Source organism: Phyllobates terribilis, unplaced genomic scaffold, assembly GCF_046119375.1.
Source record: "Phyllobates terribilis strain yellow unplaced genomic scaffold, ASM4611937v1 Scaffold_12__6_contigs__length_324123572, whole genome shotgun sequence".
Taxonomy (NCBI): Eukaryota; Metazoa; Chordata; class Amphibia; order Anura; family Dendrobatidae; genus Phyllobates; species Phyllobates terribilis.
This window is the reverse complement of record NW_027362772.1, coordinates 253,669,871-253,681,741: the sequence shown is the minus strand read 5'-3', so window position 1 is coordinate 253,681,741 and position 11,871 is coordinate 253,669,871. Positions and strand designations below refer to the sequence as shown.

General features: G+C 46.6%; 1 protein-coding gene across 4 annotated transcripts; it reads right to left on the bottom strand.

Moving 5' to 3' along the window:
- Positions 1-1,219: 1,219 nt before the first annotated feature.
- Positions 1,220-10,290, bottom strand: CCNL2 (cyclin L2). 4 transcript variants are annotated; one of them, XM_073656843.1, is made up of 11 exons: positions 9,987-10,290; positions 6,800-6,874; positions 6,603-6,712; positions 6,399-6,519; positions 5,601-5,665; positions 4,054-4,153; positions 3,062-3,166; positions 2,825-2,966; positions 2,631-2,748; positions 2,332-2,424; positions 1,220-2,209 (listed from the first exon to the last, which is right to left on the bottom strand). In XM_073656843.1, exons 1-11 carry the CDS (start codon positions 10,203-10,205, stop codon positions 1,861-1,863), a joined length of 1,497 nt encoding a protein of 498 aa, XP_073512944.1. In that variant the 5' UTR covers positions 10,206-10,290; the 3' UTR covers positions 1,220-1,860. The 4 variants fall into 4 exon arrangements, with proteins under 4 accessions (XP_073512944.1, XP_073512945.1, XP_073512946.1 ...); XM_073656844.1 differs by lacking the exon at positions 9,987-10,290 and adding an exon at positions 7,795-8,009; XM_073656845.1 differs by lacking the exons at positions 5,601-5,665; positions 6,399-6,519; positions 6,603-6,712; positions 6,800-6,874; positions 9,987-10,290 and adding an exon at positions 4,812-4,825.
- Positions 10,291-11,871: the final 1,581 nt, after the last annotated feature.

Genomic DNA, 11,871 nt, shown 5'->3' with positions numbered 1-11,871 from the left:
TTAATAGTCTGAAGTCGGTAATAGACTTGTAGCGACAGCTAAACAGCCCCTTAAAGAGCCAAGCAAACAAATGCCCACAAACCTCAACTTAAAGTGTTTATCTATTTGGACAGCCCATTTCACCCCCCCCCCCCCCACATAAAATAAAAATACCATACATTCTCTGCCGTTCTAGTGACAAGATCTCCCATGTCGTTGTCCTGTTGCATGAGCTCTAGCGGCCGCTGATTGAATGCAATGGGCCGGTTCACACTCACTTGGCTCAGAAGTAGGGAGAGCTGCAGCTGCTCCACTTGCTTCAACTAGATCAGGGGTCTCAAACACGAGGCCCGATGTTGCCGGCAGGCACCGGAGCCCACGTAATGATTGCGGCCTGGTCCTGAGGGCAACCAAAGTCAGTGATTCTTTTGAGTTGAATGTCATACAAGACGGGGACCGGGATGGGGCCCACCACTACAACACAGGGACATTACTACAAGAAGTTGGTCAGAATTACTATATGGTGCAAATTGTAAAGAAAAAAAAAACTGTATGTGGCCAATTAGGGGACACAAAGGAAATAATTGTAAAAACTGTACCAAAGCCCATAAAATGAATGCAATTTAAAAGAATAAAATACAAAAGCCAAGAATGTTCAAAAAATGATCCAAAATGTGTATAGAAAAACCAATATGGCATCATTAAAAATCTCATGTCATCCTGCAAAGAATGCAGCCCTTCAAATTCACATTGTTTTTTGTGTGGCTCATATAATTAGCAGATTTTGAGACCCCTGCTCTAATGTTACACCCACAAGGAGGTGACCCATTAACACATGCTACAGGGCTCACGTGACAATGTCATACGACCACCGGCCCTGAAGGTGGAGCATTTTATTGTATGTGTGGGAGTATAGTAATTGAGAGGGGGTTGAACACTGCTCTGACGACGTTTTAGGCCAAAATTCCAGAACGATCTGAGACAAATGATTACTAACAGTTATTGCTGATAAAAAGGTTATAGATTCATGGGGTGTACTTTATTTTTTCACACCGCTTCCGCATTTTGGCAAATAATGACCTGGTACAGTTTGTTATGTGTTCATACCCAATTTTAAAGACCGAGATCATTTTTATGTCCAGACCATAGTGTAGTGTTTTCTTCTGATGACTTGGTACCAGTAGCCGGTTCCCCACAAGTCTTACACGGTGTAGGGGAGAAAAAGACATGTAGACAACACTTTAAATATAAAATCAATACTTTATTGAGTAAAGAGGAGTACAGCGTGGATATACCAATAAAACTGATATGGCCGGGCTGTGGTTGGTTTTCGTAGACCTGGTAAACAAGCAGAAAGACAAAACCTTCTTAGCTCAAATATGTCTATCAAATATCCTGAGTAGAAGTTCCCGCACATCCTGTAATTGATAGGACGGTACAGGGTTGCCCGTGTCCGGCACGGGCATGGAAAGATATAAAATAATCTATGGTACAGAAGTGTCCAGGTCCATCACACCTACACTGACTGTACACATGTAACACAGATATGTACATATGTCCAAAGCGCTACGGCCGCTCCCGTAACGAGAGAATCCGAAACAAACAAACATTCAGCTCTGACCTAACGTAGGTCTACATAAGAGAACGTCTACATCCATAATGTACTGATCAGATACATCGCGTTACTGACAGTCTATCCAGAGGAAATTTCGGGTCTTCATTATCCAAAGCACTCCACTTTCCAAAGGAACATAATAAAAAAAAAAATAAAAAAAATGCCCCCTAAAATTCCATTGTTTTGGATTTCTCAATTAGCACCAGAATGTAATCCGTAGTCCTATCCATGGCCTTGATCATTCTCCATCCGGCAGACATTTATTTTCATCTTCGGTGATGGCTGTGACCCGGATATTCGCGGTCATAATGCCGATGCGGCACTCTCTCATAAGATCGGGAACGCTCTCGCCGCCGCCGGTCGCGGTAGTAGTGACTTTTCTTCTTGTACTTCCCGGAATCTGGGCTTCCACGCGAGCGGCTGTGAGGGGAAGAGCTTCTGCTGCGGGACCGTCTCTTCTGCCCCGTGTATTTGTAGTCCTTGTCCTTCCCATGTACCCGGCTTTTGGAGCTTTTGTAAGAGCCGTGATTCGCTTTTCGAGGTGGGGAATCACTTCGACTCCTGGAGTGGCTACGAGACTTCGAACCGCTGGAGGTAGAGTAGCTTTCACTTTTCCTGGAGGGTAAGAGACACCAGGATTAGTAATCGACTCATTGCTGGCACAACACATCGGGCTTAGACGCGTATTCACACTGTAGACATGTAGAAGCCACACAGCAGCAAAGTCAGAAACTCACCTTCTTTTTGGAGACGCAGATCTCGAGTGGGACCGGGAGTTGCTCTTGTCGCGGCTTCCGCTACCACTTCGGCTTTCTCTCCCTTTTATGACACTTATGAGAAACAGAAAATTGTCAGAAAAGTCAATAATTGTATAGAACAGAAATACAGTTTTATGCAATGGACACTACACAGTATACAGAGCTGATCATGGGGTGCGACGCGTGTTGGACCCCCACTGATCCCCTAACAGATGTCTTCATCAATAACCAAGTCCTGGACATCACCTTTAAGTGTGCGTCCATGAGTTGCCACTTACCCATTCACAGGGCTTGATGACGTGGTCCTTTTTGCATCCTCCACTTTTCTTTTGACGTTTTTCAGTGCATGTACAGAGACGGGTGAAGGTTTGTTCACTTTTCCTTCCTTGGGAGACACTATAAGAAGAAATTATTTGTCATCTCATTTGTGCAGGAAACAAAACTAAATAAGTCATAAAACTTCCAAACATACCAGTTTTCACATTAGGTGAGAACTCTGGGGCGTTATCGATACGTGGGGTGCCGTCGGGTAGTAAGCCTTTCGCCTTGGCTTTGGCCTCCTCCAGCATCAGCCTTTTCTTCTCGACTGTACTGTCCAGATCAGTCAGATCAGCCTGTAACATAGGATAGGTTTTATCATGGCAGTGACGTGTACAAGACGTGGTGATGTAGGGGGCATGTGAGCGGTGGGATTGGACGTCCTACATACCTTCTTTCTCGTGTACAGCCTTAAAATCTGAAGACAGATCTCCCGAATGTTTTCTTCGGAAGCGCCAAACAGAAGGAACCAGTGAGGACGATTTGGGAGGCAGATCTATGAAAAAAAAAAAAAGTTTCCGTACAGATGATTAATCATTTTCACAGAACCATTTTTTATTTTTAAACATCACTTTAAGGGCAAGGCTTAAAGACCACAATTTCTTTACCGGCCATTTCATCTCATCACCGAATGTCAGTCCCATGGCTGGTATGAAAATTGGGCTCCATGCACAAACCTGTGAATGCAGCCTTTCACTTGTCATTAAAGGGGTTGTCCACTACTTTTACATTGATGTCCTATCCGTAAGATAGGACATCAATGTATGTTCGGCCGGGGTCCCGCACGCGGCACCCCCGCCGATCATCTGTTATCAGAGCCAGCACAGATCAGCTGATCAGTGGGGGTGTTGCGTGTGGGACGGATAGTGCATCAATGTAAAAGTAGTGGACAACCCCTTTAAAAGTCATCACCAATAGATTTTTATAGGGGTCCAAACTAGGAGAGTCTTAAATGCAGTGGTCATGCCATCGCCCTGCATTTAGACCACCACTTAACCTTTAAACATGGCATTAACCCTTTAAGGGGGGGGGGGGGGTTCCCAGATACAGAAAACCTCTGTCCCCCAGATGCAATAGGTTTCAAAACCCCTGTGCTTTACTCGCCCTACCCAGGTACAGGGCAGTCTTATTGTCTGCTACAATGACTGCTGCACAACCACAGTGCTGCAGCCAATAAGCTAGCTCAGCGGTTCTGCCCGAATCAATGGCAAAAGCCAGTGAGCTCATATATTAGCTGCAGCCAATAAGGAAGCTCAGCGACTTTGCCCAAGTTGAAGGTACGAGCCACTGAGCTCATTATCTGCAGCGATGCGGCTAATCTAACGGACAGCAGTAGACTCAGTGCTGGAACCGGGGAAGCAAAGATCCTTGGCCTATACCAACCTCCAGTGTTCGTGCCGCCAGGTAGATGCAAGCGCACGCGATCGTTTCAGGATCAAACCTCTCGAAGACATCAGTGCGGAGGCTGTCATTCATGTAGTTCCTGAAAAGGCACAAAAGGACGCAAAATATTGTAGCCGCGACATAACGCACAGTCTCATCTGGTCATTAGGTGTTTCAGGCATACAAAGTGTTCAACTGTGAAGGATGGAGAACATATTTTAACTTCTGTGAGTGTTGCCAAAAAAGGCTTCATAAATATATTGTGTGTCAGACTATAAATCAATGCCAATAAAGAGGTGAATTTGGCTTCATCCAGATGGAGAGTCCTAATCTCCTCCACAGGCGGTGTGCGGCCAGCGTACAACCTCCACGTGGTGGTAGAGACATTCGCCATGGGTTTTCACAAGGACGGCAGATCTAGACAAGGCTAATCAGATCACAGAAAGAACAGAATAAAACTATTACAAGTCAGAGGTTAATATACAGTCTATGGAAATATATTGGCACTTCTACTACAAAATAAATAAAAGCAAATTAAAATAAAACTACTGTTCATTGTAAAAGAGGTCATAAAAGATAATAAAATAAAAGAAAGGAAACCATAAGGAGCGGTGAGAGCCCCCTTACTCCACGGGATGTATACCACCTGACCAGAGGCAGCCTTCGTTTCTGGGGAACCTGCTTGGGATTGACTGAAGACGGCAGCCATCCCTGCACCAAAGCGCTTGGACAGCAGAGGAGAAGTCTTAGTCACTTACCCTCAGAGGCTAGCCTTTGATCAAAAGAGTACAGAAAACAAAAGTTAATATAGGTTCTCCATCCATTGAACAAAGTACAAAGCACCAGACATGTCAGCATCCCTCCTCCCCCATTCAATAACCCATAAAACATTTTTTAACACCATTTATTATGATGGATTATCTCTAGGATGTGCCACCAATGATTGTGATCCAGAAAATAAAAGGGAAGCAGCACTGGATTAGGGCTCCCTGGGGGGGGGGGGGTGTAGTTTTAAAGAATTGCACTACAACTCCCAGCACGGCAGATGTCCTGGAAGTGACCATTGTTGCATTACCATCATTCTCTCCTAGTGATATTCCATCACTTTATAACCCCTTTAATACCAATAGTCTTGATAAACCCAAAGTACAAGAGACCAAATACATAAGATGTTAAAAGTGCACCATAGTCATAAGCCAGACATTTAATTAAGCCATTTTATTTTATGCCCTTTAAAGGAAAATGCAAAACTAGGATTGTGAGTTTCCACTTGATCTACAAAACCACGAGAGGAGCCTTGAAAGTGTGCCAAGGCAGTCGGCGGCACACATCAAATGTCTCCCAGCTCCTCGCTCCAAACAGGGGAAAGCTGAAGCCGCTTCCCCTCCAGATCTTCTACAGGTCAACAGTAGATAACGGCTGCAATTGACTGATCCGTTACAAATTGCCTCCATTCCCCAGGACTCGTACAGCATTGCTTTGGCAATGCCCTACAGATCCTGCAGCTTACAGGCTACATAGCAACTACAGGAGAAAGCGACACTCACCATGAAGTCTGGACCAGATGCTTATTGCGTTCACACTCCAAAACTTGTAGGTACATCACAATTATCTAAGAGGAAAAAACAAAAACAGGTTATACTTTTACAGCTTCTAAGTTAAGTACACCAATACTATCCAAAAAATAAGGCCATAAAGTATATGGTACAATGATCTCCAAAGAAGAAACTTTACAAAAGACCAAATATAAATATCCTGGATTACCTCACTTGTTGTATCCGGGGTCCCAGTACACCCGACCTCTGGACGAAGCATTTCAATGCGAAACGCGCGTCGGGTGTGGTGGGACCCTGGATACAATAAGTGCAATAATGCAGGATACACTTGTACTTACTGTATATTCATCTAGATTTCACTGAATGCCTATACTCTGCTCTATATATGATTGGCACCATGTTATATCTTGTTTCATATTTATTTCTACTGTTGCTTCCTCATCCGGGTACACCCACCTTGTGCATTGGTGTATTTTATCTCACAATTTTATATGTACGTATATTTTATTGATACATTTTAATAAACTATTTTATCTTTATATTTTTGGTCTTCTTTACAGCATCTAGTAATAGAAGAGCTCACGTCGGGCTACTAGAAGTTGGGCAAACTCACCCAAAACTAGGAATTTTCACCCAGAACTACACACATCACTGGGCATCATTTAGTACTATATATATGAACAGCTGATCATAGTAGGACCCCCCAAATAATTAGTCTATTATAGCGAGAGCTGTGAAATATAAACCTGCATAAAGTAATATCTGCAAACAAAACCAAAAAGCACTCACTTTATGGGGGTGTTTCACGTGCACACAAAAGCCCAATTCCTTCAGGACCCTCCTCTCGGCTTTTATTATTTGGTTCTTCAAGTTCACGTAGTCCTGATCCAACACCAGAGGTGACGGCTTCCTGAAAAGAGTCAGATGTTGGAGGTTAGATGAAGATCAGCCTGTGGCGAGCCACCGGCCGCAAGCGAAACCACAAGAACTTACTGCTTCTCCCTCAACTGTCGGAGACGATGAAACACGTTGATCACGTCCCTGATGCGTCTTGGAGCCTCTTCGATCTTGGATGCCAGATGAACGCAGGCCATGGACACCGGCTATAAAAAAGCAAACAACATCCTCCATGAATATAAAGCCCACCAAAAGAAAAAAAAACATAGCAGAACGCAGATGAAGACGCTTACCTCCATTGAATGCTTTACAAACGATTTGGAATAGAAGAACCGCTGGAATAATACTTGTCCTGTGGCCATCGCGACCTGAAAACCAAGAGACGAGACTAAGCATCGAAAACCGACAGGAGGAAAGCCAGATACAGATCGTGACTGACACCGCTGCGTGGGCCACAATCAGAACGTTAGGCGCTTGGATGATCTGGAGGTGATCAGACGATAGAGTAATCCCCCCTTGCAGCAGGCTATGGTGTGACTTGTGCCTCCTTATATTTTAATAAAGTTGTGGCCGGGAATAGGACTTGAATTACTAAACAGACTCCCTGAGTTAAAGAGGAAAAACAAATATATATATATTTTTTTTACAACGTGCCAAAAAGTGACAGGCAAGTAAGTTGCCAACTACCTGCCTGTTCTACGTGGCGCAGTCTGAAGAGCAGGAGTGGTCCATGACCGCTCTTAGATCAGCTCTTCTTCCAGGCTGCGTCCTCCAACGTCATGCTGAATGACAGCCGGCTCCCCGCATTAAGGCAGCGGGGAGCCAGCTGTCAATCGGCATGATGTTCGCAGTCATGACCCGTCAGCAGAGCGGAACAGAAGCTGCTGCTGTCGACGTGACGTTAGCCGGAGCTGATGAATGGCCGGCAGAAGAGGTCTGTGCTATGAAAGAGCGGCGCCAGGCACAACAGACAGGTAGATAGTAACTTTCAGCCTGTACACTATACAGAAGTCCGCCACATGATGGCCCACCCAAGCTACTAGGGTTGTCCTCATGTGCTTTTCACCCTCATTTGCTTGTCTAAAGACTCCTCTGAAGATCCATTGCTTTTGCTTAAAAAAAAAAAAAGATGGCAGTGGCCGTAAAACAGAAAGGGGGGGGGGAACCTTCCAGTTTCCCCGAAGTGTCTTCTGCTTCAAAAACTCGGGAAAGCTCACCAGAGTTTAAAACACATTGGTAACAGTTTTCGAAAACACAAGATCATGAAGCAACAAATGTACTATCAGACCTTTCCTTCTATTGACCCTCGGGCTCAGCCGCGTCCTTCTTGTGCCAGGACACAGGAGGAAACATTGAGTAAGAGCAGATGAGATCAGTCAATTACAGGTGTCCGGTCACATGCGGAAGACACGCGCCCGCAGGGTGGAGAGGAAACCAGGCTGAATCTGAGCAGGAACGTGACGTGCCGAGAGCTCCGCAGAACAGGACACACGGTTTCCAAGAAACAGAACAAAGGGGCAGCTGGCTGGGAGCTGACGTCATGTCACAGATCAGCAGGGAGGCCGCCCTCACCCCGCCGGCCGCCTCATCCACTTACACAACCACATGAACGACTACGTCAGAAACGACCCCTCCCATTAACCCAAAGTGGAAAAACTAAACTGATAGGTAACCAGAGAAACCCGAATACACATAGAACCAAACAAAAGCAGAGACTAAAGAAGGGACATGAATCCCTGGTGTCCCCCCCACCCAATGTCAGACTACAGAAGTCATGGCACCACCGGGGTCTGTACACCAGCAGCCGCAATAACTGCGACTGGATGGGGTCCAGATGCCCCTCAAAACCCCATCTCCTGTAGATTATCCCAAGACTACATGTCACAGAGAAAAAAAACCAGCAAGTATGAGGAGTGTTAACAGCAAGAAGCTGTCTCCGGGGGTCTCAACAGCTTCCACATACCCGGTATATGACAGTGGCATCGTGCCCACGGACCGGGAAAGTCCCCTCTATAGTAACAGATCCACCCAACGCACACTCCTCTCTAATGGTTGCTAGTGGTTACAGCAGCAAGTATGAAAAGTGGCAGCAATTCACAACAAAGCAGAATTGTAGCCCACTGTTCACAGAATAAAGGGGTACTCCAGCCATACGAAATCCAGGAGTAGGAGAGGACGTGCAGTTCACCGCATCGACACTCTGAATAAGGCGCTGATCAGTGAGGAGCAAGGTTCGGACCCCCACCAACCCGATAACGAGGACCTAGTTAACAGACGCGTCAATATATCATATGGCTGGAGACCCACTTTAAAAGTTATCACCGATCCAAAAAGACTGGCTGAGGCCTGACTACTGGGGCCACATTCACCCCAAGAACGGGGCCCTAAACTGTCCTGTACGAATAGAGTGATGGCCGGGCCTGTGCACCGCCGTGCCCAGGATTTCTAGCAGAATGGAGCAAACACATACATGCACGACTACCGCTTCGTACCAATCGGGGCTTTTTCGTTTGCCTCAAATGTACCAAGAAGCAGAAGTGCAATGTGTACAGCAAAAACGACCATAGCAATAAAAACACCAGCTCAAAAACAAAACAGATCCCAGAAAACAGCAACAAACTAATTTGTTTATAAATATCTGAAGTAAAATAAATAAAAATACAACTTTACAAGTTGGGTATTGCTGTAATCACACCGCCGGGTCAATGGGTTCACAGCCTCACAATGTCACCGCACCCATAGACACCAGGATCGGGCAGGTTGGGTTCACCATGTCCGATCCTCTTGTGCCCATCGGAGGGGTCTCTACCCCCAATCTTGCACATGTAGGACAGGGGGAGTGAGTCTCTGTTTAGGGTGAGGATCATATGGCCGCCAGTGACAAGAGCGGGCGGTGAGGGCAGAAATGATTAGATATAGAGGGCTGTCGGGTGATAAGCGCTCTCCTATGGTATATAGCTTTGGGGGTCCGGCCGATAGGTCTAGCACAGCCCCCCCTGTTAATGTAGAGCGGCCGTGCTCCCACCCCATCCATTCCCCGTGGATCTGCCCAGCTCGGCTTATCACCCCACTGGGAACAGACGGAGCGGGGGTCCGACCTGCCATGTTGTAATGGGAACATGTCTGCGTCCTCCTGACCGGTCAGAGTGGGGCCTAGTGGTCGGACCCCCCCCTCAGCTAGCACAGGACCCTACCCCTTTAAACATTTTTGAAAACCTCATAAAAGTTAAACTATTTTTCCTGAACTTCTCCCGGCCCATCCAGAGCCCCCTGTAGTCCGGCAGCGGTCAGACCCCACATGAATGGATGAAGGACAGCGCTCCGCCCGCAGCCGGATTAGCGCAGTTTACACCCATAGTCCGGCCGCCTGCACCATTGTCCGCTCACTCCAAGGCAGGCCTCCGGGCCGGGGTAGGCCGCAGCGCACTCCCCGGTGATACCGCAGGCCCGGGCTCCCCCTCCGGCTCGGGCCGCTCTTACCTGCGGGAGCCGCAGCAGGATGCCGGCGGACTGGATGAGCTCGCAGCCCACACAGCGCAGGTCCGTCTCCGTGTCAGTGTCCAGCCCGTCCGCGATGGAAGGCGTGAGCGCGCACTTGTCCTCCGGCATCAGGCAGTTCTCCAGAGAGATGAGGACGCCGGAGTACATCTTGTCCCCGATCAGGATGCCCTCGGCAGGGCCGGTGCTCGCGGCGGCCATCTTCTCTGCTCGTCTTCCTCTCCTCTGTCTCCAGCGCGGCGCTGCCCTGTGATTTTTTTTTTTTTTTACAAATTCTTAAGTGCCGAACCCGAACGTTCTCATTGGCTGGCGTCGCCTCGGCTTCGGCTCTAATTGGATAGAATCTGTGTCATTCAAAGTATGAGCCAATCTTTAGGCTGACGTCAGAGAACGTGCCAGGACGCCGGGATGGCCCCGCCCATTTCCGGTCCGATGACGCAAACCTGGAGTTTTCGAACAAACAAGTCCCAGAATGCAGCGCGCGGCGGCCATTGTGCCCTATTGTTATTCAGTGCCAGACAGAAACTGCTGTGTGTGTGCGGCGGAGGGCAGGTGGTCTCCTACCCGGGGTGAGGGGGATGGAGCAAGGCAGACTGCACTCACTTACCGTCACATGACACAAATCGCCTAAACTGACTGGTGTTCATGTCACACACAATGAGGCAAAGTTCACACATCGCAAATCTGCATTGCGATTCTGGGGATTTTTCCACGTACAGCCAGTCCATTATTTTGCTGTTGTAGGATTTTATAAAGTTCTGCCCTTAAAATCAATTTACTTGTTAATCTGCTATTAAAATCTGTGACCTATGACATTGGCGACCCGAGGGCGCAGACTGGCTGCACATCTCTTGACCCAAGTGTGACAGCTTCACAGAAATATATGTAGCTGTCATATTTGAGTCAGGAGACTTGTGGCCAGTCCCTGCATCAACAGTCCACTATCAGCCCAAAAGTCCACGGCAGTCTGAATGAACACTAGGGTTCTGTTCACATGCAGCATTTAGGCAAGTAAGAAGCTGCATTTCACAGTATTATCAAAAGCTCTGAGATTTCAGAAATCTCGTGCACACACTTGTTTTTTTTGGTTCCTGACTAAATTTGAGAACTGCAGCGTTTTTGAAAGCCGCAGCTCCTCAATTCTTTCCGGATCTTTTTTTCACCCATAGAAAGCGATGAGAAAGCGAAGAAACGCTGGAAGAAGAATGCGGCAAACAGGTTTTAAAGTGTTTCATGCTGTATATAAAACATGTAGTGTGGGCAAAACACACATGTAATCCACAACCAAACAAACAGCTTAAACAAACAAAATAAAGCGTTTTTACCTCTGAGAGCAGCTTTTGGCTGCAGAAAAAAAAAAACCACAGAGTATGAAGATGGCCTAACCTTCATTTACATTTTTATTTAATTAATCAATAGTACCCGTGAAAATAAGAAGCTTTGTAATATCTTATCACGGGAATCTGCTTCTGTCTCCTCCTCTTTCTTTCTCAATTCACAGGTAAAATGTGTCTTCTCCAAAAACAGACTTTCCCATTACTACTTATAAAGTTCTATGGAAGAGCGAGAGGCAGATACAGACATTCTGTTACGAGTTCTCCGTAAAACTGTGGCTGTGTGGCCTCCTTCGAGACTCAAAGACTCAGCCTCCTTCTCTACACATCCTTGCCATACAAGGTGATAATTGTGAGCTACGCCTGTTCTCCTTTCACTCCCCCTGTAGATGCGGCTGCTTTGGCACAAGGAGAGGTAGGACATACAGTCTTTAGGGACTATCCATATTTAGGTCACCTTGACATGGTTGGAGGCTTTTGTGCTCTTGATCAAAAACGCTAACAAAGTACCTTACGTTTTTAGCACAGCAATG

Coding starts and splice junctions, on each gene's coding strand:
- CCNL2 (XM_073656843.1), bottom strand. CDS start 10,205: ATGGCCGCCGCGAGCACCGGCCCTGCCGAGGGCATCCTGATCGGGGAC. Junction 6,713..6,799: donor TTGTAAAGCATTCAATGGAG/GTAAGCGTCTTC, acceptor GCTTTTTTATAG/CCGGTGTCCATGGCCTGCGT. Junction 5,666..6,398: donor ACGTGAAACACCCCCATAAA/GTGAGTGCTTTT, acceptor TTTTCCTCTTAG/ATAATTGTGATGTACCTACA.